The sequence below is a fragment of the Harpia harpyja genome, chromosome 1, assembly GCF_026419915.1.
Source record: "Harpia harpyja isolate bHarHar1 chromosome 1, bHarHar1 primary haplotype, whole genome shotgun sequence".
Classification (NCBI taxonomy): Eukaryota; Metazoa; Chordata; class Aves; order Accipitriformes; family Accipitridae; genus Harpia; species Harpia harpyja.
Window position 1 is genome coordinate 65,789,853 of NC_068940.1, and position 21,888 is coordinate 65,811,740.

Genomic DNA, 21,888 nt, shown 5'->3' on the forward strand with positions numbered 1-21,888 from the left:
AATTTATGAGTAGGGACCCTGAATATTTGGCAGACCAGCTGCAGCAGTATACCAATTAAACAGTTACTATACCAATATACCAAAACTACCAATTACAGAATTGGATGCATGGCTTCTTTAACACTACAAGAAGTTTTTATAAATGGAGTACTGAGCTGCACAGATGTCACACCTAGAGGGGTCTCCTGTATATAAGAAGTTCCTCTGAAATAATCAGAATAATATAAAATAGGAGGAAGGACACAACATGTATGTCCTTTACATGGAACTGAAGAAACAACGTATCCATACTTAGAGACTATAGCAAAATCCAGATACAAAGAGGAAAAGATGGGCACATGGGTATAATCTTAACTTTGGCAGTTTCTGATTTTTGGAATGGCTACTCAAAAAATGGAAGAGTTTTTTTAGTAAGGCATTTGTTTTGTTTTACAGGGTGAAGAAAAAGAAGAATGTATACAATAAACAAATTAAAGAAAGAATCTGTAAAGCTGACTGTACTGGAAATACCAAATCTTGGAAAATTACATCCAATTGTCTTTCCTGCTATAGCACAAGACTGGAATTTCACAAAGAGCAGCTCTGCAAAGCTCAACAGCTCTGGGATCCATGCTGCAAATTCAATTGCACTCCATTTCCAGAAGAAGCTAAAGAAAATACCCCTTTAGGAAACTTCCTCAAAGGAACACTTCATTCGGGATTAGAAAGAACCTCTGTTGCCATTAGCAGGTCAGTCAGTTAGTAAGCGCAGAGAGCAATGGAAGGTCACTTTCCAAGGCCAATCAAAGTATTTCTGCAAATTGAGAAGCTGACTGCTTACGAACTGAGTTATGGTTTACAATAACCAGAAAATACAGATCAATGTATCTTTCAAAATAAATTCAAAATAAGTAGTAAACAAAGAGCATCTAAATATCTACTTAACATGTAAGTGAACAGAATTAGATAATGGATAATTCCATTTTGTACACTTATGAAACCACTTAATTTTGGATTTACTTCTCTAAGATGTGCCAATCAGAAAATCTTTAAGTACTTGTTAAGAAAGACACAAACTGCAATTTAAAAAGATGCCTAAAGCAAGCAGAACAGTGACCCCAACCAACTCACCAGCACCAAAGTCAACACTCAGCCAGAACTACACTCAGCAAACTATTCTATTCTCGCCCTTTCTTCCAAGGAAAACAGTGCACTTTCTTGTGGGGTCCAGCAAGCTATCCTAAATCTAAATTCAACAGATCAACTGCTTGTATATCCTTCTCTATCAATGTCTCATTAAACAGTTTCTTTTTAAAAAGTTCCAGGGTTAGAAAATGAAAGCTAGTACATTGTAATTTTACATGTCTGTAATTGTTGTTCAGTAAGCATAAATAAATATGGCATACTATAAAAAAAAAAAAGGTAGGCTATTACTGTTAATAGAAAATTTCAGAGTATTCATTTCTGAGATGTTTGCTCAGATATCCATATTTCCTTATCTGCTGAATTACCTCTGCAAACAATACTTCTACAGATCTTATTATAAAATGTTGTATTAAACATGGTGGAAAGCTACATTTTTTTCCTAGACTGTAGCAACTTTCTGGGTGTACAGAGGACAGCCTGTACTCCATAACTATAATTAAAGGCCACACGTGGTCCTTAAACTAATGGAGAGCTATGAAATAGATTGACAAGATGAGAACAAAATAAAAGGTTTTTCCCTCTCTCTAGTGAAGAAAATTGAAAAAGTAAAATCCATTAGAACCTACTTACAGTAAAATAAAAACACACTCCACATCCATTGCATGCAAACCAGGGGACTTTTCAGCAGGCAAGGGTACCAGCCTGAATTGCAGCCCACTTGCTTCTGGCATCTCTGGTCGGTACGTCACGATGTGATTTGCATAGACAGCACTTTTTACACATACATATAATTTACTTTGTTCTGTGGAAGCTGTTGCAAACCATGCGCACGGTACTGATCTGGTGTGAACCTCGGCTCTCTCAGCCATCTGCTAATAAGCCACAACAGCTACGGGCAGGTGAAAGTTGGACAGAAATGTGACAAACGCATCTACAAGGACTCTTCAGTACCTATCTTGGTACAAGAAACCATGATTCAACTCCAATAACAACAAGTACATACACATGTAAATTTGAAGTTTATTCTTTTTATGGTGCACCTTCTCAGGTATAGAAAGGAATAGACACTGCCAGAAGAGTAAGACTCAACAATTTTAGTTTAATAATATGGCTGCATCCAAACTGTCCAGGGGAGATAGCCGCATGCAGGAGGAGCGCTAGTTGGTACAGCCAGAAACCTTCCAGGTACGCAGCACGGCAAAGCAGTGCCCCAAAACGTGGCTGGTCACCAAAGCAAGATCATTTAAGAGTCTGATGCTGCTGTTCTTTTTTGAGAAAGCCTTCACTGACAGTATATCAGGAATTTTGCACGAGAAGGGACTGAAAAATTTAAGCCAAACAATTATATGTCCTTATTTCACAGTTTATGCAAAATAAGAGAGTATTTTCCAGTTCTTGTTTCCACAGGACATTAGTCCTTGTGCTCACAAGTAACTGGAGCAGTGTGGTTAGCATGGTTAGAAAGTGATTTGGGATAATCTCTGCACTTCTATAGCACCGGCACCACTGCCAGAAAAAAATGAAAGTAATTAGTAAAAACAACTATTCTCACAATTTAAGATGAACCCCTGATCTATGACTGACGGCAACGGGCAGGATAAGAGGAAGATTAGCTGTGGATGTATGTCCTATACCTCCTACTGACACTGCTGCTCTTTGTCTGTCTCTGCTCCAGAAGCCCAATGCAGGGGAGCAGCAGAGGTATAATCCACAACTTGGGCCCAAAGCACTGGAAATCACAATACAGCATTCAAGCACACACCAAAATTTTCATTTTTGTTATCTGTCATGGTTAGCAATTAGTTTTTTTTTCTTCATTCATGTCATTCACACAACCCAGAAAGAGATTTTAAAATACATGGCAAGACAAAATTTTTTTTCCTGATCCCATCTATTTCATCATGCTTACTTGCTCTCAGTGGGCTTCCAATAAATATATGCTTCCCCATCCTTCAAAAATTTGAAATAAATTCAGGATCTGGAAAAAGTTTTACCTTCCAAACAAAGAGAAAAATTAATTAAGAACTTACTGAAACAGATACCAGCTTCTCACAGGACACCTGGCTTTCCTGGTTTTGTTATTTTAAAAACTAAAATTGCAAAGACAGCATTAAAACAATCAGGTCTCCTCTGATAGTATGAAATATATAAAAATTCCAGGTTTTCAGTACTATGTTTATATCAGTTGCAACTCATTTAATGTCTTTCTGCATATGGCACTGCTTTCTGCAAACTAATAGCTTTCAACATTGCTACACTGCAAAGTGCTTACAGTTTAAGATCTGAGGATATTAATAGAATACAAAAATGTATCTAAAAATACATTTTTCACCTTCTAAAAAATGATTGTTGATTTAGCTGAAACTAGGAGCAATTTTCCATGATTTGAGGAATTTTTCATAGCTGTACATGAATGACAGCATGCATCTCTACTGCTGGCACTGTCACTTACTAATACAGCTTAAATGGAGACAAATACAGCTCGATCATTCAAGCTGATCTATATTTTTCTTTGAACCAATAGAAGCTTTTACAATTGCATTGCTGCAAACAACATTACTTCTTTCCCTGATACAAATCATACCATGCACATATTTTCAGCTTAACATTTCTTACTTTTTTTTCAGTTGTAGGTGATTAAAACATGCCAGGAAGACAAAACCAAGAAAATACATGGAATATTATGGTTTTATGAAGTTTGCTTTTATTTTTTAGTGTTAGGTGACTGATAAAATTCTATGTCTGGATCCTTACTTCCCAGTAAAAGGGCATAAATATAGACTTAAATGTAAGTACATTATAGCTAGAAGCTAACACGTGCAAGAATGGTGTTATCAAAAAGAACTGCTGCTTAAGATCCCTCTACGATCCCAGAACTGCCTAAGAAAATGCAAATTTGTCCTCACATGATTTAAAAGGCATTATCAAAAGAAAAAGGCATCCGTCCAGAAGGACACAGTTCCATGAAGGGAACTTTGCTATGACAATCCATAAAATATTTTAGGCCACTCATCAACATTTCTTGCAGACCCAAGCATAATATCCTTGCCATCGAACTTCAAATAAATAAATAAAATCAAAACCAGTTCTACTCTCTGTCAGTAGCATTTTGTAAATCCATTGTTGACCAGTGCTGACCACAGATTCATGTCCTGCAACGGGGGAACGCCAACCCTCTCAGTGCCCAGAGGGACATAACCGTGGGGGACATCATGGAGAATACTAACACAGCTATGCTTTGGGCATCTACCCAATGGCTCATGGGGACAGGCTGCTCTGGAGGGTGACGCAGAGTAGATCTAGTTTAGGTGCTCTGAATCAGCCATCAGAGGAGCTCCTCTCTCTCCACTGACTGCAGAGAGCACCCAGTCTGATACAAAGTTAGGCAACCAATTTTGGGCCTCGGGCTGGGTGGTAGGACTGCCTCCCACTGCATCTGTAAGCAAGTAAGATAAAGCTGTAACAAAATGACAGCTTTTCTCCCAAGCTAAACATCCACGTGGATCAGCAAATCTGGACAAAGCAAAAACTGTTTCATTTTCTCTCTTTTTTTTCTTTTCTTCTCCTATGTGTATCTTATCTTTCTTGTGGCAGTCAGTCCAATTATAGACCTAAGTTTCAGGGTTTATATCAACGCCTATTTTCTGTACTGCTAAAAGTCTTTGCAATAAAAAAAAAAAAAAAATTGAGCCAGGAAGGTGTCAAACAAATAGGCATATTTTCATAGCTGAAGACGTTTGAAAATATATTAAATGTGGCTACCCTTTTAATTTAAGGATCCCATATTAGATATGATTTTATATGAAAACTCTGATGGAAGGAAAGCTATTCTTCCTTTATGATAAAGCCGACCTGGGATCACTTGGTATTGAAGTAGATTTATCTACGTTTTTGTCCATTAGCATCAACAACAGGCAGAGAGGCACCTTGATCATTCAGACAAAACTGCTGGACCGTAAACCTACCCTCTTATATGCTGTGCTGTCTTCTCTCCTGAAACTGCTCTAGGCATCTTTGCTGCCCACCGAGTTCAAACCAGGAATCCAGGCAGGATTGCCAGCAGAGGAATGCCGTCTTTTAAACGGCCAGAACAAGAGACAAGGCTTTCAGAGACAGCTGAAGCTGCCAGAACACCATCTTCTCCTCCTTGCCCACACAATGATGGCATTGTGTGGGGAATCCAGCCCGCTACTCTCAGTCTTCCTTTCTGCAAACCCGGTTACAGTGACGAATCAAGTCAGGACCAAAGAGCTGAGCTTTCAGTGACAGCCCTATAACCACTTGTACCAGCTGGATAAATCCAAGTTGCTCATTTTGTATGGAATTCATTTGCGTGCTGTCTAGCAACACCCAGAGACCAGGGTGGGGAAGAGATTTCAGCAGTCTTTAACTGAGGTCATGAAACACACGAGTAGATTCCAAAACCCGCCTCTGAAATGCCACACAGTTTACAAAATGGGAAAGTTGTAAATAAGCTGAATATTATCAATGTATTGTATTTTACACATAAAAAGATGGACCAGCTCTGGAATTTTTCTCACAAAATACAAGTACACCGTGAAGATCAGTTTGGTTTGAGATTCTAATACATACACAAAGCCATCGACAGGCTAAGAGGCACATCAGCCTTTTGCAGCATAACACCCGGAAATAAACACGAAGCCATGATTTTTTTTCTTAAACCAGTTTAAAACACACAAAAAAATCCTGACTGCTGAATTTGACCGACCAAATTGAGAAAAAGCTCAGGATATCAACCTTCTGAAAGCTCCCAAACTTCAAATTTGGAAAGCAAGAAGTCAGGTACTCTAAATCTACAATCGCAAATAAAATTTTCAGCATGAACATACTAAAATTAGAAAACAAGATAGCTTAAAATTATTTAGACGGCTCCTAAACTTTCATTGTGGTTCAGAAGTGCATATTATGGAACACTCCAGCCCCTAAAAACCTTAAAAGACTAGCCTATCAAAACAAGCCACAGAACAGTCTTTCTAGTGAGGCACAGTACTGAAGACTCAGGTAATGAATAAGACAGAAGGATCACTTAAAAAAAGGGTGCTTAGAATACTGAAAAAAGTGTTTGGCAAAGGAGATTAGGAAGTTGTTCCCCGGTAGCTGAAAAAATAAGGTCCAAGGATGACGGCAAGTGGGAAAAAGGGAAGGAAGGACAGGAGAAGGGACCAATCTAATTACCACGCAAGAAGACCACAGCAATGGTTTGACAATGAAGGCAGCTGAAGGCAGATTCTGGAGGAAAAAGGACAACAAATCGTGAATTACAGTGCTGCAGATCAGAAATGATGTCATCGTGGCACGATGTCTGAAAAAACTGCATGCCATGAGATTACAGTTGGTGATGTCACGAAGAGAGGGGATGGAAAGTTCTGTCTTCATGAACTCTGTGTCCAAGGTAGCAGTGAGGCGAGCAAGAGGATACACCAGGGGAAGACAGCAGGGGAGAAGTCAGAGATGGGGGTGAGTGTGGAAATCATCCATGGGTTGGTTACAATTGAGGGACGATAAAATTTCCAGCGCAGTGGTTCCCAAACTGAGCATCACAAGGTCATCATCACCATCCACAGCTCTCCAAGGGCTCCTGGCTGGAAGGGTCTCCATTAAGAATACACCCTTTATGAGCAGAATATTGCCATGACCTCCCCCATTGGTCTACCATAAAACAGGTCAGTAACATGGTTTTGAGAGAGAAAACCAAAGAACTGAACCTCAGGGAACAGCATCAGGAAGTGGATAAAGAGCCATTTAAGGGGATATTGAATAAACAGTAAGCAAAGTAGGAGGAGAATCTAAAGAGCCCTAAAAGCCGGGAAAAAGAAGGCCTGCTGAATCAAAGGCAGTCATCAACCCAAAACCTGGAGGACAGAAAGCTGTCTGTCCCTTTGCACTAGATGGAGACTGCTACTGATCACTGTGATAGCAGCTTCACTGGAGCTCAAAGAAGAAAGGCAAAGGAGAAGGAAAGAGAGAGAGAACTAGAAGAAAACCAAGGGAAAGCCAGCACAGAAAAAGAAAAGGAACAGGGCCCTAATTAGGTAAATATGATATGAGCAGAATTTTCCATTGTGTTTCCCTTGAGAAACAAGATTGCCAGGAGATCAAAGGAAAAGGTAAATGAGTCAGAAAGGAAAAAGGAAAAGACTTGAGAAAAGGACCTCAGAGCAGAGGGAGGTGCAATGCAGGAGGAAAAAGGAATGAATTTAAGGTTTAACATCACAGAACAGAGATTGCAAATCAGTTGAAGAAAGAAATGATGGGAATAGGAGTGAAGAAAGAGAAAAGGCAACAAGGTCAGAGGAAAAGAAAAAAAAAAGGAGAATTAATACTTGATTTAGCTGACATTTTAGTCTAGCTTCTTATGGAATGAGCTTTGTGCAACCCAGCTGTCCGTAAGCGAGGTTGCCTCTCTCCATCCCAACAGCTTTTGAACACGCTGGTCAGCTTCAGTGAAACTCCGAATCTCAAAGAAAATAAAGTTCTTTGCATGGACACATGTGTTCAGGTAAAGGAGAAAAAAATTTGTGTTCCTAACTAGACGAAAGGCTGTAACGTGAATCCTTCCTTATGATTGCTCCCTGATTCACCAGAGAATCAGCATGAAACTCCAGCTCCATACTGAGCAGAAGCCTTCAGTGAAACACAGGCTCTCTAAAAAACCTGGGTTAACCAACTAAAAGGCAGAGATCCAGAGGAGACAAGGCTTCCCCAGTGGCAGTGCTCAATGCTTATTGAAACCTGCAAAGCAACTGGCTAAATTTTTGTACAAAGAAAGCTAGCAAGTACGAGAAGCATGAAGAACTGATATTGGGAACCGAGGGTGAAGGTAGACTTGAGTACAGGCAGGAGCCTGGATGGTTAGAAATAAGAAGTACAACGTGGCAGCTTTCTTATGGTACAGGACCAAGAAATGACTCTGTGAAAGCAAATGTAGAGCAAAGATGAAGGAAAAGAAAAATAAACCAAACAGTCCAAAAGGACTCAAGAGAAAAAGGTAACATTCTTCAGAGAAAGAGCAGAAACTGGCAACGTAGAGGTTTCTGAGGCTGTCTCTGGTGTTGTGCTCACCTACTGACTGCTGTCTGCTGTCATCCAGCACACCACTTCTGTTGACCTGGAAGCTCAGACAACTTTCAACAGCAAATGTAGTACATGACTGTCCACCAATGGGACCACTAGTTGACTCAGTGGTCTCGTGTTCTTTGCCAGTTTCTAGGACTCACTAAGGAAGTTGATTTAATCGGTGGAAGAGATTCATAAAGTCCTAATCTAATCTGTTGAAGAGCTAGCACCAACTAACCCAAATATTACCAGTCTCAAGCAGCTAAGTTACTGCTTTAAAAACTTGTTATTTCTCATAGACTGACAGGTTTTATATGTAACTAATCGTTGGGGGTTTTTTCTTTTTATTTTTTTTTTTTTCCCTTTTAACAGCAGTGTGCTGGTTTTGGTTGGGATAGAGTTAATTTTCTTTACAGTAGCTAGGAAGGGGCTATGTTTTGGATTTGTGCTGAAAACAGTGTTGATAACACAGGGATGTTTTTGTTACTGCTGAGCAGTGCTCACACAGAGCCAAGGCCTTTTCTGCTCCTCACCCCACCCCACCACCGAGCAGGCTGGGGAGGCACAAGAAGTTGGGAGGGAACACAGCTGGGACAGCTGACCCCAACTGACCACAGGGATATTCCAGACCATGCGACGTCATGCTCAGCATATAAAGCTGGGGGGAAGAAGGAGGAAGGGGGGGACATTCGGAGTGATGGCCTTTGTCTTCCCAAGTAACCGTTAGGCGTGATGGAGCCCTGCTTTCCAGGAGATGGCTGAACACCTGCCTGCCCATGGGCAGTGGTGAATGAATTCCTTGTTTTGCTTTGCTTGCGCATGCAGCTTTTGCTTTACCTATTAAGCTGTCTTTATCTCAACCCACGAGTGTTCTCACTTTTACTCTTCCAATTCTCTCCCCCATCCCAGTGCGGGGGAGTAAGCAAGTGGCTGTGTGGGGCTTAGTTGCCGGCTGGAGTTAAACCACGACAAGTGGCTATTGCTAAGTGCTGAATTACCCCATCTTGCAAATTAGCAAATAACTGAACATGATTTTGTTGTTGTTGAATAGTGGCTAACACAAGATAGATTTCTTCATGTATTTTGACAAGTATGGTCTTGCTTTAATTATTTATGAAAACACTTTGCAGTATCCAATAAAAGCCCTACAGTATATTTTTGCATATTTTTCAAAAATAATGAAGTCTTAGGGACATGTGACCTTTCTGCTACAGTCTGCAATTACATCTGTGCTTAGAGGGAACGTGTGGGTGAGCAAATGACACCACCATTTGTGTGTTGGCATCTGAGTATGATGAGATTTCCTATTTAATGAAATCAGCTACAGCATGTTCTTACCATAGTTCTTCCTAACAGACACTTAAATTTTGATAGTTTTGTGGCAGCTAAAAGAAAAAAAACCAAACATGATATCTGAGGAAAACCTCAATACCAGAAAGAGATTCTAAAACTGAGGTGAGCTTAAATAGTTACTTTCACTACTTCAGTTATAAAATATGGGGGGAACAAGACTCCAATCTTACAGTTTTTTGATACAAACCCAGGACTATAATATTTTATGTCAATACAAAAGGCCAGTAGCAACTGTCCTGGTTTCGGCTGTGATACAGTTAATCATCTTCCTAGTAGCTGGTACAGTGCTATGTTTTGGGTTCAGTATGAGAAGAATGTTGATAACACATTGATGTTTTCAGTTGTTGCTAAGTAATATTTAGACTAAGTCAAGGATTTTTCAGCTTCTCGCGCCCAGCCAGCAAGAAGGCTGGAGGGGCACAAGAAGTTGGGAGGGGACACAGCCAGGGCAGCTGACCCAAACTGGCCAGAGGGGTATTCAATACCATGTGATGTCATGCCCAGTATATAAACTGGGGAGAGTTGGGCTGGAGGTGGGATCACTGCTCAGGAACTGACTGGGCATCGGTCGGAGGGTGGTGAGCAATTGCATTGTGCATCATTTGTTTTGTATATTCCAATTCTTTTATAATTATTATTGTCTGTTCTTATCTCAACCCACGAGTTTTAGTTTTTTTCTGATTCTCTCCCCCATCCCACTGGGTGAGGGGGGAGTGAGTGAGTGGCTGTGTGGTGCTTAGTTGCTGGCTGGGGCTAAACCACAACAGCACGGAAGAAGTTGCAGGTTCAAAAGATAAAGTAAAAATGGCTAACTGCACAGCATCTGAAAAATATTACAACATTTCACAAAAATAAGGCAGCAAAATACTTTTTATTAATTTATTCTAATAACTTCATTTATATGGATATAGCACCTGTCACATTTTCGACATGCATTAGTATCTTCACTGGACTAAGCACTACACAACTATTTTAATTTAAAGGATGAAAATCACAGGTCTTTTCTTTAATTGTTAAAAAAGAACATTGCACTAGGGTACCATAACTAATAAAGTATACTGTGAGAGCATCTGTCCTATGATATCTTTTCTCTAGCATTTTTCGCACTACCTTCTTCTTTGCACCCATACTGTTCACTGTGTGTACACCTCTCTTTATTGCCATACACACATGGTTTAGCTGACATTGCTTCTCTGATGTGTATCTCATCTTTAGACATTCTCTACTTTAGAACGGTGTATTATATTACCACATCCTACGGACAGTCAATTCATGCTCTGACAATCATGGCACTGGAAAGCAGCTAGAAGATGTGCCAGCACTGTAGTCAGCTAGATTAAATTTTGCAAATACCAACCTGCTAATCCTCAAATTCCCCATTTGATTTGAGATTAGTTAGATAGTTAAGAGACTATGGCAAAAAATTCCAGATGATCAGAACCTGTTCCCAAATTCCACCCCCTGGATATACAGAGGTAGCAGCACACAGAAGCAGCCAAGCTGAGAGCAGACAATGACCATGTGAGTTCTCAGGGTATACCTCACCTACAGATGGACAGTGAAGAGTCTCAAAGTGTTTTCATTTTATTTTTTGATTATGTCTACATCTATGATCACATTCTCATTTTAGTCAATACTTACGGAAGTCCCTCTGAAAGACATACTTTGGCAGCAGTTATGAAGGAAAATAATTCCAGGCATGATGGTAATTTACTTGGCTTTACTCATGAATCAGAATTAATTCACACAAGAAAGGTACTGGCGTCTCTGGACACAATCAAGTTACACCTAACTGCATTGTTTTGCCCCTCTCTAAAACGAAATGCTGTCCTGTAAAAGGAAAGGTTGATGATGGCACTCACCTTACATCCCTCACAAGCACTGACACCATAGTGATATCCGGATGACTTGTCTTGACAGACAAAACAGGGCTTGTAAACACGAGGGGGTGGAAGTGGTGAAGGAGGGCTCGGAACAAGTTCCTCAGAACTGGTGCTCTGAGTTTCAACTGCTACAAAAGAAAAAAGAAATATAATTGAATGATTAATGAATGAATTTTAAATAACTGATTATTTACTGTATTACAACTATCAAACTGGCCCATATCTTTCTTTGTATAATAAACATTCATTTGTCTTTCCTAGCAAAATTTAAAGGGAACCAAAGTAAGGGAAGTAATGACAGGACTACATGCTACAGCCTCAAAAGTATATTTTAAAGTACCCAATCATTTTTCATGATCCAGCTACTCAACACCACAAAAGCTACAGCTCACATCAGATATAAGGCTTGAATCTCTTACCAGGCTCCAAAAATGGACAACTTTGGGCTCATGTTCTGGTTTTAGCCTATTGAATTGCGTGGGATCCATGTGTGTGCACCGGATATCAGCCTTTAAAGGGAAACTGTTTGTGGCATGTGCCCTTCCAATCCGTACCTGATCTTGGGAGAGCCCTTATATCTCTTGCCTTTTTCTACAAAAGGTAACACTTCCAATGTGCAATTCTGCCACAGCAGGACAGCAGCATGCATCAGGACATATGTAAAGAGACAAATGACTAACTATAAGACCTGAAGTGAAAATTACCTGAACAAGTCGTCTTTTGGGGTTTTAATCTGTAAAACTAGCACAACCCAGCAACACTTCCTTACCTACCTTAGGATTTGTAACGTCAGGAAACCTCTCTGAGAAAGAGCTACTTATACATTATGACCCCACATCTTTTTATTGCCTTAATATTTCTAGATGGTCATTTGTTTTGAACCTGCTGAAAAGCCAGTTATCCCTTTCAGGGAAAGGACATGAAAGCTCTACGATGCAAGATAAGACCTGCGAACTACATCTTTCCAAAACATCTGCATTAGTTTTCTGTGATATGCTGTCATCATTCCTCACATTTATTGTAGATGTGCAATACATTTTCATGTTTCACCTAGCCGTCTGCTGCTTCTCAGATAAATCCCTCTAACTTTTCAACACATATGCAGAAATGACAGGATCTGTGAACTCAGATCTATCCAGAAATATTAGGCACTATCAGCAGAGCTAAATCTCAAGAGTACTAACAGCAGGCCCTAAAGAATATTACTCAATGGAAAAATCTTAGACAAGATTTACTGTACATTATATTTTTCAGATTACAAAGATGATACATTTGTATTAAACTCATGATTCATTGTCAACTCATGTTCTGTAGAATTCACAGAGGGCATCACGGAGCACGATGCAACTTCTGATTAATTGTGAGAGAAGGGCCCCTTCCTGCAATTTTTACTTGGGTTAAGGTACTAACAACTTCAAGGACAGACATTTCTTGAGAAGAAAATAAATGCTAGAGTGAAGTGTTAAAGGCTGTGATTCTAAGCAAAGAAATATCTTTCCAACGGGAACAATTTATTTATATATCTAACAATAAGGAGGCTGTGAAAAAACAGAAAAGTAAAATAAAGTGGCTCCATATATTGTGACGTTAAGACAACGTCCAGAACTGTACTTATCTTTTTCAGTATTAAGTACACTGAACCTTGGCTAACCAAAAAACTACAGGTTTCTACCACACCAAGAAAACTTTAATGAAGTTTTTTCTTAATGAAAACTCAGATGAGAATGATCATGTCTTTTCAACAGTAATTTTTGCTATTTAAGAGAGACAGAGAGTGTTCTGTTATTGATCTCTGCACAGCCATCCTGCTTGAATCAATAATCTATTAGTACTTTTAAATTAAAGTTAGATTCATCAAATGCCCTTGAGAGGCCTCAAACATTCCTTGCCTTATTTCATGCTCTTACATGAATTATGGTGGCTTCCAATCAGCCTATAGAATAATAAAATTTAAGCTTTAAAACTCTAATACCAGCAGACAATGTGTTTCGTATTAGCTCATTCAACTCTCTCAGTCCATCTAAAAGGCAGTTTTTAGGCTCCCCATGGGAAAACAAGGTTGTGTCATTCAATAAAACAACTGCACTCCTGCAATCCTTCTGTGATTTCAGATTGGGGAGAGCAGTCTTTTAGGAATAATACCGATACACTTCTGCTTTTTTCATGATTTCATCCTAAACAAGCACCAGCATCCAACAGTAGTGTTCAAACCACAAACCATACATACAACAGAGGTCTGTCAGGCACTGGCCAAGCACCAGGAACTTGCGATACCCAAAAGAGAGTAAGCAACCAGATTAGTTCATAAATACACAACATAGCAACTGAAGAGCTGAAGGTGCTGCTAGAGAATTTTCTTCTGGATGATTTGAAAAGGTATACGAGAAGGAAAGAGCCAATGTAAACCAGAAGGACCTCTGTAAAATACCCATATACACACATATGTTCCTGAAAGGGCTTAAGCTATTCAACATAATACTTGCATCAGCTGAACAACCTTCTAGAGAGTTTGATTTTTTTGTTGTTGTTTGCAAGAAAACGCAGTTTGGGAACTTTCACTTTTGATCACAGGCAAGATGTATGGCTTTCTGGAGAAGGCTTGAAGTCAGGTTCACACGCTCAACTCCTACTCCTGCTTCTGACTTACTATTCTTCCTTGGATTTAGCCTTTTTAACTCTTTATTTGAAAATGTACGTACTGCCAGCATGGAAGTGCAGAAATCTAGTGCAGGCATCTGTAGCAATTCATGCTCAGCAGGTATAAAGTGCTATTTCTGTATCATGTCAGTGGCTAGTGGACGCATGACAGCAGAACCTGCTTTTTTTCCTATGCATGTCTGCACATGCATGGTGGAAAAAAGAAAGGATGGGGGGCAGACAGTTGACATTTCCAGAAGAGGCATTTTTAAAGAAGTCTTATGATTTTAGGAAAAATTAAAAAAAAAAAAAAAAAACAACTTCTTTCCATGCCCTGCTGTCTTGTCCTGTGGGATGTGACACTTCAGGGTCCCTACTCACCTGAGAAAACAGACCCTCAGTGCCGTCACCCAACACCTGAATGCAGCTTAAGCACACAGGGATTCTCAAACAATCGGTCACTTCACAATTCCTAAGATGTCTGAAATATTTCTAAAGGCTAGATAAAGCAGCAGATAAGATCTTTAAAAGCACAGCGTGCTTCGTGAGAGCTAATTTACTGCCAGCTAAACCATGTTGACAGATGGAGGAGGTATTTTACTTTGTGACCAACTAGAAACAGGCAGGCACTATGGAAATGCCTTCCATTTTGCTAGAAACTTAGATTATTAAGCTTGTATGTTAATGCACACTTTGGACAGTTAAGTCTTAAAAGAATAAGAAGTTGTAAAGCAAATGGCATTTCCTGGATAGCCTCAAGGGAATTTTGAATACTGAGCTCAGGGTCCCTGGTGGGAAGCAGCAATTTCAGCTAATTAGGGTGAATAGCAAAGTGTTGCATTTGGTCAAAACATTCTGTTAACCCTCATTTTTGTTGGCACCAACAAGAGTCTGGATTTTTTGCCTCTTTTTTTTTTTTTTTTTTTTTTGTGAATTCACTGCAGGAGTGCAAGGCACACAGCTCACATACATTAGGCAGAAAGTCAAAGGAAACGCCAAAGTTCAACTAAAGTACAAGTAATTAGAACCAGATCCTCTGCTGCTTGTATGTGTGCATTTGATTGTAGAAGTTATTTATAAGCCTCCAAACATTTGAAAAAATAACTATATACTGTAGATCATTTAATTTTTATGTCTCGTCTGGAAAAAAAAGTCTGCTTTTAATCATCTTCCAGGAAAGAGCCAGGAACTGGGAAAGTGGGTCTCAATTGTTTCAATACAAATTTCTCTCTTTCATGTGCCACATAAAACTATACTATCAAATTAAATCCAAAATATCATTGACTCAGCCCCCCCATCCAATTTTTTTTTAATAAAAAACTTCTTTGAATTTGTCATGCTTAAATAGTTTGCATTGTTACGAGGGTTTTTTTTGTTTTTTTGTTGGTTTTTTTTTTTAAACTGTTGTTTGGAAGACAGACAAGGGGAGGGAAAAAAAAAAAAAAAAAAAGAGTGAGAGAGAAAGAAAACATTATCGTGGAGACTTGCCAGCCTTGACTTAGTAACCTGGCCATGACCCTCCAGCGAGTGTGTGTTTGACCCGGTCACACATGACTCTGGCTGCGTACTGTTGCTGGGTTATAAGTCCCAGACATTTTTACCATATATACAACAGGTGGGGATCACGGACAACAGAAAGAGGAGAACAAAGTCTTCCCTTGTGCGAAGACTCCCATTTTCTCCCTTGCAAAGACAACACCACAAAGCAAAGAAGTCGCGCTACTATTTCACACAACGGCACTCGCTGTGCTGGATTGCTGGTTTACCCGGGGGTTGACGGCACGGAGGTGGAGTGGGCTGAGGGCAGGAGGACAGAGGGAAAGGCTCAGGGGAAGCCATGTGCAATTGTTAATCGACGCAGAACGAACCACCACAGTCAAACATCTTTCCTCATAGGGCTGGGTATGCATCGAGGTTCAGGAGGGAATGCTTTTTATTACGAGTGAACACAGCATACCTGGATTAAAACATAGGCTGCCACAATAACTCCAGATTGAGATATTATCACCAGGATTTTCAGAAGGACTTAAGAAAGTATGTTTTCCACATTTGAGGGTTTCTTTTTTATTATTTGTGTCTTGCTAGCTGCACACATCTGCCTTAAAGCCATGATGTTAAATATAAGTTATTCTGTTTCAATTCTTGATTACAAATTTTCCAGCATTAATTTTAATCAAGTTTTAGTTCATCTCTACAAGACTGTCTAGGTCTTAAAAAAAAAAAGAAAAAGGTATTATTTGGGCTGAAAGCCAAAAAACCCTCTAAGTCTTCAGGTTTGCTTTTAGTCTGAAAAGGGGCATTCCACTTTCAACAGGGACATCAGAAGATGAAACTTTATGACCTGGTTTCTGCTTGAGGGTGCCCAATCCAAAATGATCCTTTTCTGTTATTTTAAAAGCTAAAAGAGGATCCCACAGTTTTTCACTATGTGCTGTTCAGGATTCCTACAGTATGATTAAAATAACAACAACACCAGCAAGAAGTAGAGGTTATGGAGCTCTGAACCCAATCTGCAAGGTCTTACTAATGGACAAACTGCACACAAGGTCACCTAAAAGATGCCTCAGACCAAGTCATTTTAAGAGTCATGCCCAGGGCACAGGCTGCTGCTGCCAATAGCTATCTCGGACAAGGTGCAAGCCCCGATAGGCGCAGCTGAGTTGGCAGAAGTCTCTAAAGCCTAAGTACTTTTGCTGTGACGAGTCTTGTCAGTGAAGAGAGTGATACGGACAGCTGGCTTCTGTCCCGTCACATCTGGGAGAAGAGGGGTCTTGCTGAACTCTGCCCTCTACCTCGTGAGTACAAGAAGCAGTTAAACACACTCTCTGCTCCGATATCCTTACCCTAATGAAGTTCCAAGAACAAATCTGGCCATTGCTCCACTGCAGGCAGACATACCATCAGGACAGTATTTTCTTCCCCCACCCTTTTGCATCTCAAGTATTTAGACAGGACACTATTCTGGGCAGGGTCTCAGGCTGTACAATAACCGGTGCTGCAGGACCTTCAAGCACTACTCCAATGCAAATAATGGTAACGATCCTGATCCTGCTAAGCCAAAAGGTATTTGAAAGAATGAACCTTGAAAGGCTTCCATAACCTTGAGGGGAGCCATTACTCGCAAAGCAGGTACTCAGAGTGCTTTCATTTTGACCATTTTAGCATTTCAGTGTTAAAACGCAGACTAACTTCAAAGGATAAGTCTAAAAAAAAAAAAAACCAACCAAAAAAGGCTTCTTCATTTCTTCATATTCAGCAAATGCCTTTGCTGTGTCCATACCAAGTTGTATTTGCCAACTACAACGGCAGAAAAGAAGTGTTTACACTCATCTGCTGCATCTCCCTCAGTTTAGAACTGGGAGAGAGCGAGCCACATCATATTCCTTCATGCCTTTCCATCAACAAAATTGCCAAGTTTCAATTGCAAATCTGTACTGTTAACCTGCAGAGTCATGTAACATAAGTCAACGGAGTCAGTGGATACTGATCTTGGCCATACGACAGGAGTGTAGCCCTTTGAAACCTTTATTCATATCAGGTGATTAGGGCCAGGAAATAAAAGTTCAGCATCCTACTACCAGCATAGCAGAGCTATCCAGATTTGTTTGCAGTAAATCAGAAGACAAAAGCATCTATCTTTCGGTTATCCTTCTGTTCTAGTCTCATAATACAATTTCTGTTCCTTAGCAGCTAACTGCTTCATTTGTAGCACAGATTTTATTATTCCCACAAATATCCTCTATCGGTTGCCCAATGAAGGGTGGGGATTTTTTTATAACATACTTTTCCGTTATGCCACAACCTGGCCTCTTAATAAATCCAGTTGTTAGGCATGCAAATTCAGTGACCTGACTTTACAGTGCCATTTATTAACACACTCCAGGGGCCCCACCTGCCAGCGCATCTTCCCTGGTGGCATTCCTGCACAGATCACAGATGCCCTGAGTGACTCTCCCCGGGGCCCTGCTGTCCCAGCCACACAGCACAGCCTGCAGCACTTCTGGTCCTGCCATATTTAGCAGCATGAAAGATCCTGCTTTCTTCTACCTATCTGATCTACAAGCGTGGTCCCTGCCACTCCAGTATGTGAATATCCCGTGAGCATTCATATTTTTACCTTTGTAACACCCAAGTGAGATAACGGAAGAGCTATTCTTCTTACTTTACAGATGGGAAACAGAAGCACTGACAGCCTAAGAGCTTGATTTGCTTGGGTCTTAAATTCCTAGAAAAATGCAAGCAGTACCCAGCTGGGATTTTCAACAGCAACCGACAACCTAGCTGTAACTCTAGCAATATAGCCTTCCGTGTCTTGCCCCAGGTTACACGTGGGATACATAACAGAGCAGGGAACTCAGACTGTGCTCAGTCCCTCTAACGTGGGGGCTCTGAAGCACCCCCAAGTCTGTGCACACACCGCGCTCCCCTGCTGACTGCAAGGCAGGCCAGGGCTGGGTGCCTTCTGCCCCCGAGCACGGCCACTACTGCTGGCAGGGAACTCAGGAAAGATGATGAAAGGCTCGTCTTCATTTTCTGATCTCCATGGCCAGCTAGGAATCAACTTTCTATAAGACTACCCCACCATATATACAATTACACAGGAATGTCCCAGCAGACAACAGACCTGCCCTGAGAGAAGTCCCAAATCCTCTCCTGAAGGCAACTCAGCAGCGCCCATGCACATGGGGGCTGTGTCCCACACAGGCATAAGCAATGCCAGAAACTGCCACAAAAACCTCTACTCTTGACTATACTGTCCAAGCCAACATCAGCCTGATATACCACCAAGACATAAGCCTGCATCTACCAGGCTAGTCTTATATATTGAGAACGTATGATCTGGAAATCACCAATATGCACCGACCGCGTATTTCCAAATGAAAACACCCCAAAACCTTTTTCCGAAGCTGCTCCATCGTTTTGTTGTGTCCCACAGGTATTTGGCAGGGAGCAACCACCTCTGGTGCCTCTCCCAGTAAAGCCAGGACTTCTGGCAACTACATACTCTACAGACATATTTACTACAGCTAGCAGTAAAGGAAAACAAGGAGGCTGCAGCTGCTCTGTAAGAGCACGTTCATGTTCTGCAGGTTTGCTTAGGAGGGTATTTTCAAACAGGAGTAAGGTTTACCCTGGTTTGCAATGCCTGGTTTTCAAGCACCAGCTCCGCTAAACCCAGGGGTGGTATGTTTAACTAACGTAGGAGATTTGTGTTCGCATCACCTGTTCAAAGAAAATTATACTGGTTTCCAGGCTGGTGTTGGGTTTTTGTTGTTGTTGGTTTTGGTTTTTTTACAGTTACATCAGCAAAGCAGTTCTACATTTGGGTTTATGTGTCCGTGTAGCCAGAAAGATGCATTTACACCTGAGCAAACGTGGAAGGCAGAAAGCTTGTCAGGATTAATTATATCAGGGATAAGAACTGTGTCTGGTTATACCTGTGTCACTCTCAGGACAGCGAGACTTAATGACGTGCTAGTAACTGAGAACAGGAGCGTCTTTCGCTAAATAAATGGCCAGACACCATGAGGGAGCCAGGGTGAAAGTAAGTGTACAGACAGGATGGCCGGAGGGTTTGGCAGGCACGGTGGAGTTTACAGGGCAGCAGCTCATCACTTTGTATTAGGAGCCTACCTTCGAAATGAAAAAGAAAACATGTTAAATGAAAAAAATAAATCGTACGGAAAACTGAAGAAAAACATCCGAAAGATGCTAGCTCTGTAGTTTTTTCAGGTCGGTGATTTCTGCCTGGCCACTACCATGCAAAATTGCATGAGTCTCAAGTGAAAATTCCACATTATTGCAAAACTGAAAAATAGGATCTTCTTTAAAAATATTTATATAATTGTGCTATCATGTGCATGAAGTTAGATTTTTTGTTTGAAAATGGACTTTTCTTCCATTTCAGGCCCTGTTTGCTTTACCAGTGAATTCCCAAGGTCAGATCCTCATCTGGAATAAAGTGGCATAGGCAAAGAAGCAACACAAATGTAGAGAGAATGAGAACTCTGGCCTCTTTATTCTTTATTTATGAAAACGGAGCCTATTTCTGTGGCCTATTGATACAACTGTGGTGTCACAAATTCAGCATGTTTTCCCCACAAGATCAAAAATAAGAAAAAAGGCACATTGTGAGGGACAAAACACTTAAAAATAAAAGGGGTCTGATTCTTTTTTCAGATGTTTTACAGTGTTGTCACCCCACCGATTTCAAGAAAGACTCTTGACTTGTAAACATAAATGGGAGAAAACTCAGATCCAATATCTTCAATAATAAATAAAAATTGCAAGGGAAATGAAATAGTTACTATAATCTCAACACACATCCAGATATTTTACTAAGTCATAAAGTCTCCATTTATAGTTATTAAACGTTTTACAGTGTTTTGAGGACTTTTCTTTTATCTTCAAATCTTTTCAAGCATCCAAACAGCATAATTCAGAGTATTATACCAAAGGAATGATTTTATTCTTCAAAACTCGCCTCCTATCCAAGTTGGTATTAGTTTTCAGTATTACTATGTCTGCCAAATAAATTTTTTATTTTCTATATATTCAGCATGTTCTTATGACACCATTCATCATGACTTTTTGCTGTGGCTCGAATCCAGCAAGAAAATGAGTGTTTTAATGTCTTTAATCACGTAATACTATTACACAGTTGTTCAGTACCACATGGACAAAATAAAACTGTTGTGCTCTATTTGGAAATGCAGTAAAAGTGACTTGCTCTGTAATATTTTACATATCATTTTATTTCTCAAACTTTAGGACTGTTAATTCAGAACATTTTGATCTTCAGGTGTTTTTAAATCTTAAAATTAATAGAGTGACTCAGCAAGAGCCTATTCAGTGATCAAAACTACTTCAAGTAAGTATAGTAGCAGTTAAAAAGCTTATCATCCCAATTAATTTGTATTACAGCCACACTGCTGGATATCACTAATTGATTTATATACCCTCCTTTCTATACCCATTTACAAGGGCAATTATGAACTCCATCACATATGTTTAAATGGGTTACATTAGAATAATATCTAGAAACTAGACTGCTGAGCTTAAAATCTTTAAGAACAGGTAAATTCTTCATTAATGGGTATGCTATCAATCTACTACAAATGGCCTATAACCTTTCAGGCGGTACACGGTACTAATATTTCACTTGGGCAGTTTGGGGTTGACTCCAACGATGAGCTCCACCACTATTTTTAATTGTTTTTAAAATTGCACATTATAGGCAGCAATAAACACTTACAAATTAGTATTATACCATCCACAGCTTTCTGCAAAGCATGGTTTCTATAAACAAGTTAAAATGCATACATCTGTAAATAATAAGTATAAGTATGCTGAATTTAATGAATAAGGGCACTAAAAGAAATTGAACAGTAGGGGTTCAGCAATTAGAGTAACTGCCCATTTTATTAAAAATGTATTGTTTCCAGCTTTCACTTTAGAAGGCTTTTATTGCTCTGCTAATTCTAAGTTTTGATTTCCTTAGAAAAGAAGGTCTAACTCCTTATTTTCTTTGACAGTCCCCTGTCACACAGCCACTTGCCTTTTTTACAAGGCAACGGACAACCGTGAAGCTTTATATCTCATTGCTCGGGATCGCACCCTCGGGCCCTCGCTGCAGACTTTTTTTTTAGTGTTATGCCACCCAGAGGTACGATTCTTTATAGAGTAAGGTTTCATCCCACAGTGGAGCTGGGATGAAACCTGCTGAACCAGCAAACCCCAGGCAGCCACCCCCCAGCCCTTTCCCAGAGGTTACCAACCCTCCGGCGGAGCGGGCGGGTGGAAGAGCATGTGT

At 40.2% G+C, this 21,888-nt stretch overlaps 1 protein-coding gene across 6 annotated transcripts in view; it reads right to left on the reverse strand.

Annotated features, from left to right (window-relative positions):
- RARB (retinoic acid receptor beta) overlaps positions 1-21,888 on the reverse strand; it is a 335,127-nt gene that overhangs the window by 59,234 nt on the left and 254,005 nt on the right. For 5 of the 6 annotated variants that reach the window (XM_052797965.1, XM_052797957.1, XM_052797949.1 and 2 more), the window contains one exon: positions 11,418-11,566. In XM_052797965.1, the coding sequence (XP_052653925.1) occupies positions 11,418-11,566 (149 nt within the window). The remainder of the gene's footprint in view (positions 1-11,417; positions 11,567-21,888) is intronic. The other variant, XM_052797978.1, reaches the window with a different exon arrangement.